The following is a 19,037-nucleotide window of genomic DNA, read 5'->3' as shown; positions in this document are numbered from 1 at the left end:
TACTAGTCTTTACCCCCTTAATGGTCATAACACATCCCCAAAGCCCAGCCCTATGATCAATGGGCAGCAGTTCCCTCCCACCTTGAGAATCCCTGAGGGAAAGGCAACAATAAGAAAGTGAATTCACAAATCTCCAAATATCATGATGAGGGCTGTGATGGAAACCATCAGGTTGCTGTGGCAGTGAAATATATTGGGAGGACACTCTGGGAAGTCAGTGCAGGCCTCTTTGGGCAGGTGACAGGTGGTCTAAGTGTGCTGGAGGACGAGAAGGTATCTCTGTGAGTGTTCTCCGGATAGGAGCAGCATGCAGGAAGGCCCTGAAGTGGGAGATGGCTTAGTGAACTTTTAAAAAGTGGAAAAAATGTGGGCCTGAAATAAGGTGGAGATAGGCAGGGTTGTGGTGAAGAACTTGGATTTTATTCTAAATGCTTCCCATTGGAAGCCACCTAAGGAATTCAAGAAGGGAATTGGCATGATGATGATAATAATGAGAATGAATGCTACTGAACACTTGCTCTGGGCCAGCAAGGCTTTAAGCTCTTTATAGGTATTAACTCAACATATCCTTGTAACAGCCCTATGAGGTGAGTACTATTTATATTCCCATTTTATACAGGAGGAAACTGAAACAAAGAGAACTTAAGTAACTTGCCCAAAGTCACACAGCTAGTAAAGTCTGTTTTAATACCTTAGGAGTCCCCCAACTGTAAAGTAGTAGTTGTATTTCCTGCAGCACTAGCAAGGAGTTAGAGTGAAGAGTTGTGTTTGCTGCTTGAGTGTTCAGCAAGCATTTCTCTGGCCCCAAAAGTTGCCCACAGCTGTTCTGATCCTACTACAGGCATATATGTTCCATAATGGATTAACTGCTAAAGTGTGCACACGGTGAGGCTCACAAATTTGTTAGGGAGTTTTTTTTTTTTTTTTTTTAAGATTTATTTATTCATGAGAGACACACACACACACACAGAGGCAGAGACACAGGCAGAGGAAGAGAAGCAGGCTCCATGCTGGGAGCCTGATGTGGGCCTCAATTTCAGGACTCCAGGATCACGCCCTGGGCCAAAGGCAGGCGCTAAACCGCTGAGCCACCCAGGGATCCCCTAGGCAGTACTTTTAACAACAAAAGAAACTAATCCCTAGAAAATTTGGCCTGTCTCTCTCTATGTCTACCATAAATAAATAAATAAATAAATCTTTAAAAAAAAAAGGGGGGGGGGGGATCCCTGGGTGGCTCAGCGGTTCAGCGCCTGCCTTTAACCCTGGGCGCGACCCTGGAGTCCCAGGATCGAGTCCCACGTCGGGCTCCCTGCATGGAACCTGCTTCTCCCTCCTCCTGTGTCTCTGCCTCTCTCTCTCTCTCTCTCTCTATCATAAATAAATAAATAAATCTTAAAAAAAAGAAAATTTGAAAAAATTTGAAAAAAAGTTGCCTTAAAAAAACCCAGAAGCACCGAGAAAACTGGTTTCAGTCACCCAAAAAACCGCTCAAGAAAGGGCCACCCATCCGGAGGTCCTGCTGGGCCTGCCGGGACCGTAGAGGAGTTTCCGGCAGCAGGGACCCTCCCCCGGCTCCGGGCGGTGCTTCACGCAGGGGCGTGGCTTGCGGGAGGGGCGGGGCTGGGTTGAGGGCGGGGCCACGTGGGGCGGCCCCTCGGGGGGCGGGGCGTAACGAGGAAGGACAGGAATGAGGCGGGGCGCGCGCGTCAGGAAGATGGCGCTGCGTCTGCTGCGGAGAGTGCCACTTGGGACGCCGGCGGCGGCGCTGCTGAGGCTGTAAGTGCAGGTCCCCGAGTCCCCCGCCGCCCGGCCCGGCCTCCCCAGTACCTGTCGCGAACCACCCCCCAGCGCACCCTCCGCCGGCCGGGAGCCCCGCGCGCCTCCCGCGCGCAGGCTCGACCTCTGCCAAGGTCGCCGACGCTCCGCGAGGGTCGCCTCAGGGTCGCCTCTCCCGCGCGTGCTTTCCTGTGGGAGGGTCCTTGCTCGGGCCCGGGAAATGGGTACAAACGTTCGGTTTAGCAGCCCCAGAAGCACAAAACGAGCCTTTCCCGCAAGTGGAAACCGCGAACGCGCGGCTGTTTTATAAAAGGGTCCCGGAATCAGCCCCTGAGGGCTGGCTCGCCGGCTGAGAACACCCTCCACCCGTTTGTCCCCACAGAGGCTCCCGGACTGGTCTCGGGATCCCCTGTACACGCCGGAAAATTGTCGAGGACCCCGAAGAGCTTCTCTTTTGCCTATTAATTCTTATGGTGTGAGGAATTAAAACAAATTTAATTTTTTTAAAAGATTTTGTTTATTCATGAGAGACACAGAGAGAGGCAGAGACACAGGCAGAGGGAGAAGCAGGCTCCCTGCGGGGAGCCCGATGCAGGACTTGATCCCCGGACCCCGGGATCACGCGCCCTGAGCCCGATCGCAGACACTCTGCCACTGAGCCACCCAGGCATCCCTAAAATAAAATTTAAAAGCACTCATTTATAAATGATAAACCCATAACATGTCAACACAAACGTAGGTCGTGAAAGAGAAGCATCGTTTTATATTTTTGAAAAAATCCTTAGTTTAATAAAGGACAGCTGGTCCCATCAACTGCTTTGGAAGAAGTTTACAAAGGAATTCTGGGTGCAGGCAGGTGCTAGTTGGAAGAGGGAAACCTCTCAGACCATCTCGAAGGATCTTGGGAACTCCCAGGTGTCTTTGGACCACACTTTGAGAACCGCTGGTCTGGTAGTTGGCCAACTACATGCACACACGTTATCTCATTTGATTTCCTGACCACCATGTGAAGAAGTCAGAAGACTTCTTTGTAAAGATGAAGAAACAGGCTTCGAGATGCTAAGTGATGCCCAGATGAGAATGGCAGAGTTTGGTTCCAAAAGCAAGTTTATGGCTCCTGGTCCAGAGCTGCTTACATTTGCCTGCTCCGTGCTTCCTGACTCACCAGTGTGTCCGGAGCTGAGACCTACCCGATCTTGTGCATCCCACCTTCCGCATTCCTAAACCTGAGCCTGGAACATGCCCTTGGGTTCAGGCGATCACCCCTGGAACCAGAGATGCTGCTGAGGCAATATACCCAGACCCTTCCAGCAGGCCCCTTTTCTTGCAGGCCAGCTTCTAAGGCTTGTTTAATAACAGATCCAGTCACCACATGCAGTCACCTACTTCTAAGAGATGAGCGTGGGGCTCATCTCTCGGTGCTCTTTGCCATGCATGCTGGCTCATTCTCTACACGCTTAACAGATCCTACTAAGGCCACAGCAGCAAGCTTTCAATGCTGGGTGCTTCAGAGAGCCTACCCATGGGTTTAAGTCCTCTAGGTTTCTGCCCCTTCAGAACACACAGAGATGGGAGAAGTAAAGGTGTCAAATGCCAACTTAGAAAGGTCTGCTTAGAGATACCTTAGTCTCTACCCCTTGGGTTGTGCTTAAGTTTCAGGTGGATGTGCCTGCCTCTGGTGGCTTTTCCTTCTGTTTTTAGAGCATTAGCACCATTGCTGGTAGACAGGGACCATTCCTGGCTGCTCTTCTGAGTCTCCAATATTTCCCCTGATGTAGTACTGTCCCTGATGCTGTCCTTTTCATCTTATTCTGGCCCTGCTTTCTGTAGCCACTGCTCAATTTATGTACATACCTGGCCCTCCACTTGAGGGAGCATAACGCCCCACTCCTAGCAGTGCTTTTGGTAGGAGTGTCATTTAACCCCTCTCCACTGACAGAGTGAAGAAATAGATGTGTGAATAGCAACCCATGCATGTATTATTATAAATACATATTTTTTAAGGTAAGCTCTGAGCCCAAAGTGGGTCTTGAACTCATGGCTCTGAGATCGAGAGTCACATGCTCTATAGACTGAGCCATCCAGATACCCCTAAATATTTCTATATGTAACCATTGTATCTATATTAGGCTAAACATGAGTTCATACTACCTCCAGTTCTAATCTATTACCACATGGATCATTCTAGCTTCCTCCCCTTTCCTTATTGATCAGTTTTTACTACTGGAATTAGAAACTTGGTGCTACTCCCCCTCCCTAATCCCTTCCTCCAACCAAAAAGGAAAGAAAAGAAACCTGGCTCCCACCATCCAATTTCATCATACACATATAGCAGTATTTGGATTGTTAGATCATACTCCATGGGAAAAAAACTGTCAAAAGTACAGTACTTATGTGCAGTTCCACTCATTTCCTTAGTTACTTAGGTTGGTGGCATTTCGTCCTGTCCCCTTCAGTGAGATTGTTTCATACATCTGTGATACAGGTAGATTCCCTTGTCACAGTCTGCATTCTTTCCTGGGGTCTCTTACCTCCCATGTGAATTTTTAAATTGCATATATTAAGGTTCACTTGTTTTGCTATAAAATTCTATGGATTTTTACAAATACATAGTATCATGTATCTACCATAACGGTACTATACAGAATTGTTTCATTTCTCTAAAAATGCCTCTGTGCTTCATCTATTCATCCATCCTTCTTCCTCCGAATTCCTGGCAAGCACTGATCATGTTCCTGCCTCTAAAGTTTTGCCTTTTCCAGAATGTTGTATAATTGGAGTCATGTAGTATATAGTCCCTTTAGATGGTGTTCCTTCACTTGCAATGTGCCTTAAGGTTCCTCTGTGTCTTTTTCATGGCTTCATAACTCCTTTTATTGCTGAATATTCCATTGTAGAGATGTTTCATAGTTAATCTGTTTATTTGTTCACTGACTGAAGAACATTTTAGTTGCTTCTATAAAGTTTCAATAAAGCTGCTCTAAACATTCTCTCTCTCTTTTTCTTTTTTTTTTAAATTTTGTTTATTCATGAGAGACAGAGACATAGGCAGAGGGAGAAGCAGGCTTCCCACAGGGAGCCTGCTGCAGGACTCGATCCTAGGACTCCTGGATCACAACCTGAGCCAAAGGCAGACACTCACCCACTGAGCCACCCAGGTTCCCCTGTGCTAAACATTCTTGTGCAGGTGCTCTATGTGCATAAGTTTTCAGATTAATTGAAATTAATTATTTGTTTTTTCCGGGAAGGTTTTTTAATCCCCACAGATTTAATCAGGGCACTCCCTCTGGGTCCCTAGCAGTCTTCAGGCTGGGAGCCCCAGGAGGTCTGCTCCCTCCCTGGGTCCCTGGCCTGGCCCTGCAGGCACACAGTCTCCGAGAAGTGCTTGGGGGAAGTGAGCTGTTTAGGCATAGTGCTGCTGATTGGAAGGTGGGCACCTGCCCCATTAATGCTTGTGGGCTGGTAGCTTCCACAGCACTCCTGATCCCCTGAAGGCTTTGCATACCTAAGAGTATGATTGTGTGTAAAAGTATAAATTTAGCTTTGTGAGAAACACCCAAATTATGTTCCAAAGTGCCTGTGCCATTTTGCATGCTGCCCATCATCAATGAAAGTTCTTGTTGTTGTGCCAGCATTTAGTATTGGCAGTTAAAAAAAATTTTTTTTGTTTAGTCATTCTAATAGGTGTGTACTGGTATCTGTTGTTCTCTCTCTCTTTTTTTTTAAAGATTTTATTTATTTATTACAGTAAGTAAGAAGGCATGAACAGGGGGAGGATCAGACTCCCTGCTGAGCAGGGAGCCTGATGTAGGGCTGGATCCCAGGACCCTGGGATCATGACCTGAGCTGAAGGCTGACACCTAACTGACTGAGCCACCCAGGTGCCCCTCTGTTGTTGTTTTACCATTAATTTGTTTAACTTGAAGTTCTTTGGTGTCAAATTATGTTGAGCATCTTGTCAGATGTTTATTTGCTGTCTGTGTATCTTCTTTGGTGAGCTGGCTATTAAGATCTTCTGCCTATTTCTTGGATTGTTTTCTTATTTCTAAGTTTTAAGATTTTTTTGCATATGTTAAATACAAGACTTTTATAAGATATATGTTTTGCAAATATTTTCTCCCAGTCTGTGACTAGTCTTTTCATTCTCTAAATAGTGTCTTTCACAGAAGTTTTTTATTATTTATTTTAGAAGTTTTTTATTTTAATGAAATCATGCTTATTGATTGTTTTCCCCATGGACCATGCTTTTGCCTTTTTTTTTTCTTTTAAGACTTACTAATTTAGGGGATCCCTGGGTGACTGAGCAGTTTGGCACCTGCCTTCCACCCAGGGCATGATCCTGGAGTCCCGGGATTGGGTCCCACATCGGGCTTCTTGCCTGGAGCCTGCTTCTCCCTCTGCCTGTGTCTCTGCCTCTCTCTGTCATGAATAAATGAATAACATCTTAAAAAAAAAAAAAGGTGTACTAATTTAGGGGCACCTGGGTGGTTCAGTGGTTGGGCATCTGCCTTTGGCTCAGGGCGTGATCCTGGGGTCCTGGGATCAGGTCCCACATTGGGCTCGCTGCAGGGAGCCTGCTTCTCCCTCTGCTTATGTCTTTGCCTTTCTCTCTGTCTCTCATGAATAAATAAATAACGTCTTAAAAAAAAAGATTTATTAATTTATTTGAGAGAGGACAGGGGGAGAGGGAAAGAATCCTCAAGCAGACTCCCTGCTGAGCACAGAGCCTGAAGCTGGGACCTTGAGATCGCAGGACCCTGAGATCAATACCTGAGCTGAATGCTTAATGGGCTGAGCCCCTGCTTTTGTTGTTATATTTAAGAACTCATTGCCAAACCAAAGTCACATAGATTTTCTCCTGTATTGCCTTCTAAAAGTTTCACAGTATTATGTTTTACACTTGGGTCTATAATCCATTTTAAGTTGCTTTTGCTTTTTGTCATGAATGGATATTGGATTTTGTCAAGTTCTTTTTCTGCATCAATTAATATAATCATATGATTTTCCTTGTTTAGCCTGTTGATGTGGCGGATTACATTAATTGATTTTTGAATGTCAAACCAGCTTTGTATACCTGGAATAAATCCTACTTGATCATGGTGTATAATTCTCTTTATTACATTGTTGGATTTGATTTGCTTATATTTTCTTGAGGGTTTTCCATCTATGTTCATGAGAAATACTGGTATTGGTCTGTAGTTTTCCTTTTATGTGGTGTGTTTATTGAGTATTGGCTTCTGTATGTCACATGTCCTTTTTGTTCCTCTGTTCCTTTCTTACTGCTTTTTTGTGCATTAAATGAATATTTTGTAATGTTTTACTATTTTAAATCTCTTTAATGATTTTTAACAATTTTTTAATTTTTTAATTGTATTTTTATTTTTCAGATTTTATTTATTTATTTATTTGACAGAGAGAGGGAGAAAGCACAAGCAGAGGGAGCAAGTAGGCAGAGGGAGATAGAGAAGCAGGCTCCCCATGGAGCAGGGTGCCTGATGCAGGGCTCAGTCCCCGGATCCTGAGATCATGACCTGACCTGAAGGCAGACTCTTAAGCAACTGAGCCACACAGGCACCCCATTTAATTGTATTTGTATTTTTAAAGGGCTTTTTATTAGTGATTACTCTAGGGCTTATCATATACTTTTTTTTTTAAAGAATTGTGGTAAAACAAAATATATGTAACATAAACTGTCATTTTAACCATTCTAAGTGTACAATTTAGTGGCATTATCACATTCACACTGTTGTGCAGCCCTTGCCACTATTTCCAAATTTTGTTCATCACTCCAAACAGAAACTCTGAACCCATTGAGTAATAACTCCTTCCCCCAGTACCTGGTAATCCCTAATCTACTTTCTGTCTCTCTGAATTTGCTGATTCTAGATATTTCATGTAAGTGGAATCATACAATTTTTGTTCTTTTGTTTCTGGCTTATTTCACTTTGCATATTTTCAAGAATCATTCATTTTGTAGCATGTATCAGAACTTCATTCCTTTTTGTGATTCAACAATATTCCATTGTATATATATTACTATATAGATCTTAATTTATCAGAATCTACTTTTTAAAAATTTTTAAATTAAATTTAATTTTTTTAAGATTTTATTTATTCATGAGACACACACATACACAGAGAGGCAGAGACACAGGCAGAGGGAGAAGCAGGCTCTGTGCAGGGAGTCTGACATGAGACTCGATCCTGGGTCTCCAGGATCAGGCCCTTGGCTAAAGGTGGTGCTAAACCGTTGAGCCACCCGGGCTGCCCCTCAGAATCTACTTTTGATTTATACTAACTTAATTCCAGAAGATAGAGAAATGTTCCTTCTATATAATTCTATTTCCTTTCTTTTTTTTCTTCCTCTTTTTAAAAAAATTTTTATTTATTAGAGAGAGAGCATACAAGCAGTGGGAGTGGCAGAGGGAAAGGGAGAAGAAGCAGATTTCCCACTGAGCAGGGGACCTGGTATGGGACTCAATCTCAGGACCCCAGGATCATGACCTGAGCTGAAGTCAGATGCTTAACTGACTGAGCCACCCAGGTGCCCTCTTCTTTTCTTAATTTTTTTTTTTTTAACAAAAAGGTTTATTTATTTATTTATTTGAGAGAGAGAGAGCACATACATGAGGGTGCTTGTATGCCAGGAGAGAGGGAAGTGGGGCAGAGGGAGAGAGAGAATTTCAAGCAGACTCCAGGCTGAATGGTATTATTTTTATACATATTGTATTTATATGTTGCAAACCCAGTATGCACTGTTATAGTTCTACTTATATAATTTTATGTCATTTATTTATTTTTAAAATGGGCAGTCATTTTGTACTCTCTGTCAAATAAATAAATAAAATCTTAAAAAAATAGAAATTTAGAGAAGGAGATGCAAATACACACACGCTTTATAGTATTTGTTATTGTTACCTTCTTATTTACTATTTCTGGTCCTCTTCGTTTGTTCCTAATTATTTGAGTCACCATCTGGTGCCATTTTTTTTTTTCAGCCTAATATATCTTTGCTTTCACTCATCTTTGTCTAGTTGCCAGTAAATATCTTACGTTTCTATAAGTTATAGACCTAACAACACAATTATATAATGCTCTTCTGTATAGTTGCTTTTAAATTAGATAAGAAAAGAGGAGAAATATGGATTTATATTTAATTATCTTGCCACAGTTCTGTGTGTGTGTGTGTGTGTGTGTGTGTGTGAGTAAGAGTTTGAATTACTGTCTGGGATCACTTACTTTCAGTCTGAAGAACTTCCTTTAGTATTTCTTTTAAGGTGGGTCTGCCGGCAATAGCTCTGCACATGTGTGTGGCCTTTTAGAATCCCAGGAATATGTCAGAGCTTTTCAAAACTTCTTATGGACATTTTGTTTTCCAGCGTTTCCTTTTTTAAACAAATTATATGTTTTAGGTATACAGCTTTATAACTTGACATCTGCATACACACATAGCAATCACCACCAATAGATCTAGTTACTGTCCATCACCATTTTGTCAACTCCTCCACCCCCTTAACCCATAACCATTAGTCTGTTCTCTGTATCTATGAGATTATTTTTGTTTCATTCATTCATTTCTGTTGTTTTTTAGATTCCACATAGGAGTAAGATTTTATATTTGTCTTTATCCATCTAACTAATTTGCTTGACATAATACCCATGTTCATCCATGTTTTTGCAGATGGCAAGATTACATTCTCTTTCATGGCTGAGTTTGACTTCATTATATATATATAACATTCATCTATTGATGGACATTTTGTTCTTAAAGGTTTTATTTATTTATTCATGAGAGACACAGATATAGGCAGAGGGAGAAGCAGGCTCCATGCCGGAAGCCCGATGTGGGACTCAATCCCAGGACTCCAGGATCATGCTCTGAGCTGAAGGTAGAAGCTCGACTGCTGAGCCACCAGGTCGACCCTACTGATGGACATTTTATTTCTGTATCTTGACTATTGTAAACTATGCTGCAGTGAACATAACAAGAAACAGGAGTGCGTATATCTTTTTAACTAAAGTTTTCTTATTCTTTGGATAAATACCCAGAAGAAGAATAGCTGAGTCATATGGTAGTTCTATTAATTTTTTGAGGAAACTCTATACTGTTTTCCAGTGGCTGTACCAATTTATAATCCCACCATCTGTGCGTGAGGGTTCCCTTTTCTCTACATTCTAACACTTGTTATTTTTTGTCTTTTTGATAATAGCTATTTTTACAGGTATTAGGTGATATCTCATTTTGGTTTTGAGTTGCATTTCCCTAGTAGTTAGTGATGTAGAACATCTTTTCATGTGCCTGTTGGCCATCTGGATGTATTTTTTGGAGAAATGTCTATTTAGATCCTTTCTCCATTTCTTAATCAGGTTGTTTGTTGTTGTTGAGTTGGATGAATTCCTTTTATATATTTTGGATATTAACCTCCTATCGGATATATGTTTTACAGATATTTTCTCCCATTCAGTAGGTTGCCTTTTCATTTTCCTGATGATTCCTTTTGCTGTGCTGAAGCTTTTTGCTTTGATGTAGTTCCATTTATTTATTTTTGCTTTTGTTTTTCCTGCCTTTGAAGTCCAGTCCACAAAGAGGTTGCTGAGACGGATGTCAAGGACTTTACCATCTATGTTTTCTAAGAATTTTATGGTTTATGGTCTTATATTCAAGTTTTTAATCCATTTTGAGTTAATTTTTGTGTATGGTGTAATACAGTGGTCTAGTTTTATTCTTCTGCATGTGGCTATCCAGTTACCTCAACACTATTCAAGAGACCATTCCTTCTCCATTATATATTCTTGGGTCCAGCTTTTCCTTTTAAGCTTTTTAGTTTCCCTGTTGTTTGCTCTATCATCTGCTGTCTCAGGTGGCGATGATATTAAATAATTGCTTCTGATTTGACAAACGCTCTCAGGGAAAATGCTATGCCCACGATTCAGGCTCTGAACTGGGTGAGCCTTGGAAGTGGGATTTTCTAGGGGACTACTGGATAGGTGAGATAGTTGTCAGTTCTCTGTAAATGGTGCTTTAAAAGAGCTCTAACCCTGCCCTGCTTCCTCCAGTGGCTGCCAGGCTGCTGGTTTAAGACCACGATTGTGGCTTTTGGTTTTCAGGCTACCTCTGAGCCAGGGAGAAGGAGTGGGTAAGTTAAAAAGAAAAAAGAAAGAAGAAAAAAAAACCACAACACCCACATAGTTTGTTGTTCTTACCGAGATTCTTCTGTGTTTTTTGAAGAAATGCTCCCAGGTTGCTGCAAGCCTCTGATTAATTTCTAGAGTTCTAAAAATGTTGATTTTGACAATTTTTGCCAATAGTTTCTTTGCTTTTATGGAAGATTGGGTTTTTGAATGTCCTTTCTCTGCAATTTTGTTGAAGTCACCCCTGCTTAGAATTTTGATCAAGAATAGATTTATTTTTTCTCTTTTTTTAAAGATTTTATTTATTTATTCATGAGAGACACAGAGAGAGAGAGAGAGAGAGAGAGAAGCAGAGACACAGGCATAGGGAGAAGCAGGCTCCATGCAGGGAGCCTGAGGTGGGACTCGATCCGGGCCCCAGGGTCACGCCCTGAGCTAAAGGCGGCGCTAAACCACTGAGCCACCGGGCTGCCCTCAAGAATGGATTTGAATGTATAAAATGTTTTTTCGGTATCTATTGTGGTGATCATGTGGCTTTTCTTCTTTAGTGTGTTAATATGATGTTAATTAGATTGATTTTTTTTTTAAGATTTGTTTATTTATTCATAGAGACACACACACACACACACACACACAGAGAGAGAGAGAGAGAGAGAGAGAGAGAGAGAAAGAGAAAGAGAGAGGCAGAGACACAGGCAGAGGGAGAAGCAGGCTCCATGCAGGAAGCCTGACGTGGGACTCGATTCCAGGTCTCCAGGATCATGCCCTGGGCTGCAGGTGGCACTAAACCGCTGCACCACCGGGGCTGCCCTAGATTGATTTTTAAAGTTAAGCTAACTTTGCATTCCTGGAATAAACTCTACTTGATCATGATGTATGATTTTTTTAAAAGATTTTATTTATTTATTTGAGAGAGAGAGAGAGAGCAGGTGAGCAAGGGCAAGGGCAGAGGGATAGGGAAAAACAGACTCCATGCTGAGTGAGGAGCCTAAAGTGGGGCTCCATCCCAGGACACTGAGATCATGACTTGAGCCAAAGTCAAATGCTTTATTAACTGAGCCACCCAGGCACCCCATGATGTATTATTCTTATATATTGTTGAATTGAATCTGCTAACGGTTTGCTGAAGTTATTTGCATTTGGGGGTGCCTGGGTGGCTCAGTCAGTTAAGCATCTGCCTTCAGCTCATGTCATGATCGATTCCATGGTCCTGGGATCAAGCCCCATATAGGGCTCCCTGCTCAGTAGGGAGTCTGCTACTCCCTTTCCCTCTGCCTGCCACTCTGGCTGCTTGTGCTTGCACTCTGTCAAATAAAGAAACAAATAAATAAATAAACAAATAAAATCTTTAAAGTTTATTGCATCTGTGCTCATAAAGAACATTAGCCTATAGTTTTTTGGTACTATTTTGGTCTGGGTTTGGTATAGGGATAATAATGGCCACATAGAATTCATTGGAGAGGAATACCCAGGTGGCTCAGTTGGTTAAGCATCTGCCTTTGTCTCAGATCTTGATCTCAGGGTTCTGGCCCCCCCCCCCCTTAGGCTTCCTGCTCAGCAGGGAGTCTGCTTTTCCCTCTTCTCCCTGTTGCTGCTCTCTCTCGCTATCTCTGTCTCTCTCAAATACATAAATACAATCTTAAAAAAAATTCATTGGAGAGTGTTCTATTTTCTGGAATGGTTAGTGTAAATTCGCAGTATTTTTTTACTTAAACGTTTGTACCTGGAGTTTTCTTTGTAAAAAAATTTTAAACTACAAATTTAGTTTCTTTAATAGATATAAGGTAACTGAGGTTATCCACGTTCTTCTTGGTTATTTGTGTCTTTCAAGGAATTTGTCCCCTTCATCTAAGTTGTCAAATTCAGGGACATAAGAGTTGTTCTTTTTTTTTTTTTTTTAAGAGTTGTTCATGTTAATGCCTTATCCTTTTTCTTACAGCTTTATAAGGTATAATTTGTGTATCAAAAATTCATCTTTTGGGCAGCCCCAGTGAGTTAGCGGTTTAGCGCCGCTTTCAGCCCAGGGTGTGATCCTGGAGATCTGTGATCGAGTCCCATGTCAGGCTTCCTGCGTGGAGCCTGTTTCTCCCTCTGCCTGTGTCTCTGACTCTCTCTCTCTGTGTCTCTCATGAATAAATAGATAAAATTTATTTTAAAAATAATAATAACTTTAAAAATTCATCTTTTGTAAGTGTGGAATAATCTTTAGTGAATTCATAGACTTGTGCATCCATCACTACAGTCCAGTGTTAGATCCCTCCAAATTGCCATCTTCCAAATTCCCTCAAGCCCATTTTCAATTAACCCTCACTCCCACTGCCGGCCCTGTCACCTTTTAATGGGTATAATGTACCATCAGTAGTCACGTGCCCCTCTCCCTATTTTTTTTCTCTTTCGTTGTCATTTGGTCTGGCTACAGTATTGTCAGTTTTATTTATCCTCTTAAAGAACCATCTTTCAGGGATCCCTGGGTGGTTCAGCAGTTTAGCGCCTGCCTTTGGCCCAGGGCGTGATCCTGGAGACCTGGGATCAAGTCCCGCATCGGGCTCCCTGCATGGAGCCTGCTTCTCCCTCTGCCTGTCTCTCTCTCTCTGTCTCTCTCTGTCTCTCTGTGTGTGTGTGTGTCTCATGAATAAATAAAATCTTAAAAAAAATCTTTCAGTTTTATTTGTTTTTTCCTGTTTTTCTGTTTTCTGTTACATTGATTTATATTCCTATCTTTATTATTTCCTATGTCAAGCTTACTTTGGGTTTAATTTGCCCATTTCTTCTTGCTTCTTAAGGTGGAAATTTAGATATATTTTTTTAATATAAGTTTTTAATAATAAATTGCCTCTAGGGTTTATTTTAACTACCTCTATCAAACTATGAGAGTTTTCTGATCCCTATATCTCTTTTCACCTCTTACCTTGATCCTCTTTTTTTCTAAAGTAGTTAGTAGTAAAATTCTCAAAGGAACTACCGCTTGCCTTGCAGTATCAGGTTAGAGAGGAGCCTGGTATGGGAAAAAAAAATAGGTGAAGGTAGTTTAGAGAGGGACAAAGACAAACTAAGCATCTGAGACTGAGTAAGCAGGAGGGAACAGTATGCAAAGAGGCAGCAGGGTTGTGTAAGTGGCTGAGGGAGCTTGACTGGGGTTACCTGTTAGAGGTCCCAGTAGTCCCTTTATAGATTTTGCTTGAGTTTTGAAGATTTCTAAGGTTGTGGTGACAACCATTGCTGTCTCTCTATACTACGGTGAGGCCATTAAAAGAAGGGAGGTAAGGAATTAAAAGGGAGTATGGAAAGGGAAGAAAAGAGGTATACATGGGGGAGGCCATAGGGCAGAGAAGAACAGAAGTGGTGAGAAAGGGGAGAAATGTTTACAGAATGAATGCTAAAAAGCAGGCAAGGATTAAAAAGGACTGAGAAATTTTTAAATGATCATTTTGAAAAGAACTCAGAATAAGAGTGAATATGTATACTTTGCTACTTGAACTGTTATTAATAGGTCAATGTGGAATATTACTTGAAAATATATATTGGCATCGTTAGAAATTGACTTGCCCAGGTACATGGTGAGAAGCTAAAAGGGAATGCTATAATCAAAAGTTGTTTTGAGTTGCAAGGCAGAAAGTAATTTTAAGTGGTCCAGGGAGGCAAGGGACCAGTGATTTCAGCTTGCCCAGGACTGGCCTGGTTTTAGCACTGAAAGTCTTGCCTTCCAAGAGGCCTCTCTATTTCAGGCAAAACTGGATAGTTATTCACTGTAGAGATAGAGAAGTGAAAGGCTGAAGGATGAAGTGAAAAATGATCAAAGATGCTAGACCAGAAGTTCAAGATCGGAGCTATAGCCTTTTAGAATGGCCTCCTAAAAGAATGGAATGGGACATAGTATTCCAAATGTTTTAATGGAGAAAGAAATGCCTCTGTTGGAGGCTGAAGGGAAGAGAAAGAGGGAGGAGACTCTGAGGGTGCAGGAAATACCATGAGAGGGTGTACAGATCAGGAGTGCCTGTGAATAGGGGACACGTCCTCAGGCTGGACAGAGGAGTTGGTGGGAAATGAGGTATCCCAGAGCAAAAACTAGTGGCCAACAGCCAAGCTGGTGATCAAGAACTAAAAGTGGTAGCTGGGCCTGAATTGGAAGATGCACATGTGCGTGGGTGGTACCTCCTGGAGAAGATGTCCTTGCAAGGAGAAATTCCCAGCAAAGTGCTGTTAAAACAAGGCTGTGCCAAGTCTAAATAGCATAGCCTTTGCTGTGGATCTCTTCCAGCTGTGTTAGGGCTTCTGCTCTGATTGTACTGTTTCTCTGTCATAGAATTTTATGTGAACTAGAACCACCTGTGTGGGTACAGGCCAAGAGAAAGGACTTTGGGTAACCCAGATGGTTTCTATGGAAGAGGCCAAGGAGTAGAGGAAAGACTGAGACCTGAAAATGAATTCTTGACTGAATAACCATTACCCTCCAACCCCTTTACCCTGTGGATCCATGGGGGGAGCTGAGGACAGTTTCACCACATATGTTTTTCTTTACTCCCCTCTGAGTAACTGTGGCCACCAAAGTCTGTGCCACCCAAGGAAACCTCCTGAGTGCCCCTGTTTTTTAGAATGCTTGAGTGGCATATACACTTTATGATTCTAGAAATACTCCATGGTGGTGAGTAGAGGATGGAGTATTTTCTGAAGTTACATTTGAGGCTTAGAAAGTGAACATATATGCTTGGTTGTGGATGAGCCTGGTGGAGAACATCATCATACATGGTCAGTGAGATAGCATCTACAGAGTGGCTGGCACCACTCAGCATTTGTACTTCACTGAAGTGCTTATTTTCTCCAGTTACAGGTTTATAACAGCCAGGGTCTGATTGATGTAATTTCTAAGAACAGTCTTTGGTCACAGTTTCCCTTAACTGAATGTTGTCGTGGCTGCCCTAAAGGAGCTACTGTTTTATGTGTGACTCCCTATGAGGCAGTCTGTAGAGGCATGTGGCTAAAATTTTAGGAAGGAAGGGAGAAGAAAGCTGGGCTCCTTGGGGAGTGATTATTGGTAGGTTTGATAAATATTCTTAAGATGGAAAAGTTGTTAATTGCAAAAACAATACACTCTCTGCCCCTGAGTGCAACTGGAGCTGTGTTCTGTTGTTAAATTTTGCTTTGTTATTCCTCTATGCATCATTCATGAGCTTGACAGGTTTAGAATTTCATTAGGTAATTTTAAAAATTGGAAATAATGTTTATGTTTTCATATCAGTCACTTGGGTATGAATTTAAATCCATTCTAATTAAAACAAACTTATTTTATGTTGTTACTTGAGTGTTTTATGACTTATCACTTAACTCGCTTGAATGACGTAGATAATAAATGCACCCCAGAATGGATACTCATTCTTTCCTTACCTCCCTCTCTCCCTCCCTCCTTCCTACCCTCCTTTCTCTTTCCCCACCTTCCCTCCCTCCTTTCTTCCCTTCCTTTTCCCACTATAAGCCAGGTATATGGTGGCTTTTTATTTAGCTCCTTTGATTTTATACTTTGGTTAAATTTTAGGATGTTAACCTAATCTGGGAGAATTGATGTTCACTATTGTTCCATGACTCTATCACATATATATTTGTATGATATAATTCCATTTATCCGTTTAAACTATTTCCAAGTTTTCTGTCTTAGGAAATACAGAGAAAATGTCCCTATACTCAGATCTCTGTAGTTACTCTTACTCATGTACTTGGAAGTAAATTTTTGTATGTGAAACTGCTGGGTCAAGAGTAAGGACATTTCAAGTCTTTTGAGGCTTATTTTCAAATCACCCTCCAGAAAAACAAAGGATACCTGTATTGCAGGATGCCCTTTGGAGGCTCGTCTGCTCATTTTCCTTGGCATCAGCAGGCCCATGCACAGTAAAGGAAGTGTAGACTGTCTTGCTGTTCACACAGCTGGCAGAGCCAGGGCTAGAAAGATCCCATCCCCTAGCTGTGAGTCAGGGGTGGCTTTTCTGTCTGTGGTGTTGGCTGTCATACTGACCTTGCTTCTAGGTGTTTCTATAAACAGCTATGAAATTTTACCTCTTCTGCAAGTTCTCTTTTGAATTACACCATATGTAATATCTGCCTCCTAGGTTTTTGAGATTGACAGAGGCGCTTGATGTCATAATAAAGGATTCAGAGTCAATCTCTGTGAGAAAGTAAAAATTCTGTTTTAATAGGATGCTAGTATGGGTAGGTTTTACATACCTGCTCCCCTTCACTATGTTCAGTCTGAGAAGGTAGAGTGACTATAGTATTTGGTAAGTATTTGCAGGACACTTTTAAAAAGAATATTCAGAACATGCAAATATTGGGAATTTTATTTTTAAAAATATTTATTTATTTGAGAAAGAGAGTGAGTGGGAGAGAGCACACAAGCAGGGAGAGGGAGAAGTAGCAGAGGCTGAGGGAGAAGCAGGCTCCCTGTTGAGCAGGCAGCCAAATGTGGACCTCGATCCCAGAATCCTGGGATCATGACCAGAGCTCAAGGCAGATGCTTAACCAACGGAGCCACCCAAGCACCCCCAAATATTGGAAATTTTAGAAAATGCTTTCTACTTTATTGCCCTCTTTCCACCTTTAGTAAAATTAGGGTCACAGTTCAGTGGTAGATTGTGTTCGCTGTTTGACAGTTCTACATTGCTAAAAAATTGAATTAAATAAGGGATTCTATGAACCTTTTACAAGTGTATATAGTCATTTAAAAATATCATCACACATGTATACATTGCATACTTTACAAGTAGTGCACACTTACTTTAAAAGCACACTTGCTTTGTCGTCTTATTTAATCTCATAGTATTTGTGAGAAAGATATGTCCTCCTTGATATACATATCAAGGATGATATTTATTTTTTGGCCAAATACAAAAGTTTAAGAAATGAAAAAGAACAACAAAAAAAAAATCTGTGCCAAATGCTATTTTCACACAGAGGCACTGGAGGGTGCTCTAGCAATGGGAGATGTAAATTGTCTCCTTACAATCCTTACTTGTGATAAAATAGGGGAGGTGGTTTTTGGTCACTTAAAACATTTTTTTTTTTAATTAGGTAATCTCTATGCCTAACGTGGGCTCGAACTCATAACCCTGGGATCAAAAATCACATGCTTTACTGACTGAGCCAGCCAGGTTCTTTCTGTCACTTTTTTTTTTTTTTTATTAACATTTGGAAACAATGTTATTAGTACCACACATTGGGATGTTGAAGACTATTTTTCATAACCGTTTTTATTTTATTTATTTTATTTTTTAATTTTTTAAAATTTTTATTTATTTATGATAGTCACAGAGAGAGAGAGAGAGAGAAAGAGAGGCAGAGACAGAAGCAGGGTCCATGCACCGGGAGCCCGACGTGGGATTCGATTCTGGGTCTCCAGGATCGCGCCCTGGGTCAAGTTTTGGCAGGCGCCAAACCGCTGCGCCACCCAGGGATCCCTTTCTGTCACTTTTTAAGACAAATGAAAGACACATATATGGCAGAGGAAATATTTTTTTTTAATTTTTTATTTATTTATGATAGTCACAGAGAGAGGGAGAGAGAGAGAGGCAGAGACATAGGCAGAGGGAGAAGCAGGCTCCATGCACCGGGAGCCCGACGTGGGATTCGATCCCGGGTCTCCAGGATCGCGCCCTGGGCCAAAGGCAGGCGATCCCAGGAAATATTTTTATACTGATCTTTTCCCTTGAAAAGTTTATAAAACTTAAGAAGTAAGTCTGTGCCTTAGGGTTCCTTATTACTCCTACCTCTGTTGGCTCCATCCAACCATATTGCCTCCTTGGCAAGGCTCTGTCTCTATCCTAAGACTTTGCTCCTTTAAATCTTTCCTCAAATGTCACCCATGGGAGAGGTCTTCCCCCACAGCCCTATACAACATAGCAACTACCCCCCACCAAGACTCCACACTCTCTTCTTCTCACCCTACCTGTTGTTTTTTCCATTGTTTTCATTTCCACCTGACAATGTTTCTCTGTTTGTCTATCTTCACTCCATCACTTCCCACCTCCCAAATATTCATGAGAGCAGGCACTTGTTCTGTTTATCCCATTGCTATATAGTCCAGTCCTAAAACAGCGCCTAACATATAGTCCCCAATATAAATTTGCTGAATAAAAGAAGAACAG

The 19,037-nt window shown here is 41.6% G+C and overlaps 1 protein-coding gene across 5 annotated transcripts in view; it reads left to right on the top strand.

Moving 5' to 3' along the window:
* Positions 1–1,662: 1,662 nt before the first annotated feature.
* Positions 1,663–19,037, top strand: part of CLYBL (citramalyl-CoA lyase) — a 285,596-nt gene continuing 268,221 nt past the window's right edge. For 4 of the 5 annotated variants that reach the window (XR_005984055.1, XM_041731042.1, XM_041731041.1 and 1 more), the window contains exon 1: positions 1,663–1,776. Coding sequence is in view for 3 of the 5 variants with exons in the window: in XM_041731042.1 (XP_041586976.1) it covers positions 1,688–1,776 (89 nt within the window). In the remaining 2 variants the exon portion in view is untranslated. The remainder of the gene's footprint in view (positions 1,777–19,037) is intronic. The other variant, XM_041731043.1, reaches the window with a different exon arrangement.

Source organism: Vulpes lagopus, chromosome 16, assembly GCF_018345385.1.
Source record: "Vulpes lagopus strain Blue_001 chromosome 16, ASM1834538v1, whole genome shotgun sequence".
NCBI lineage: Eukaryota > Metazoa > Chordata > Mammalia > Carnivora > Canidae > Vulpes > Vulpes lagopus.
Note: the sequence above shows the minus strand (reverse complement) of the source record. Positions and strands in the feature narration are given on the sequence as shown.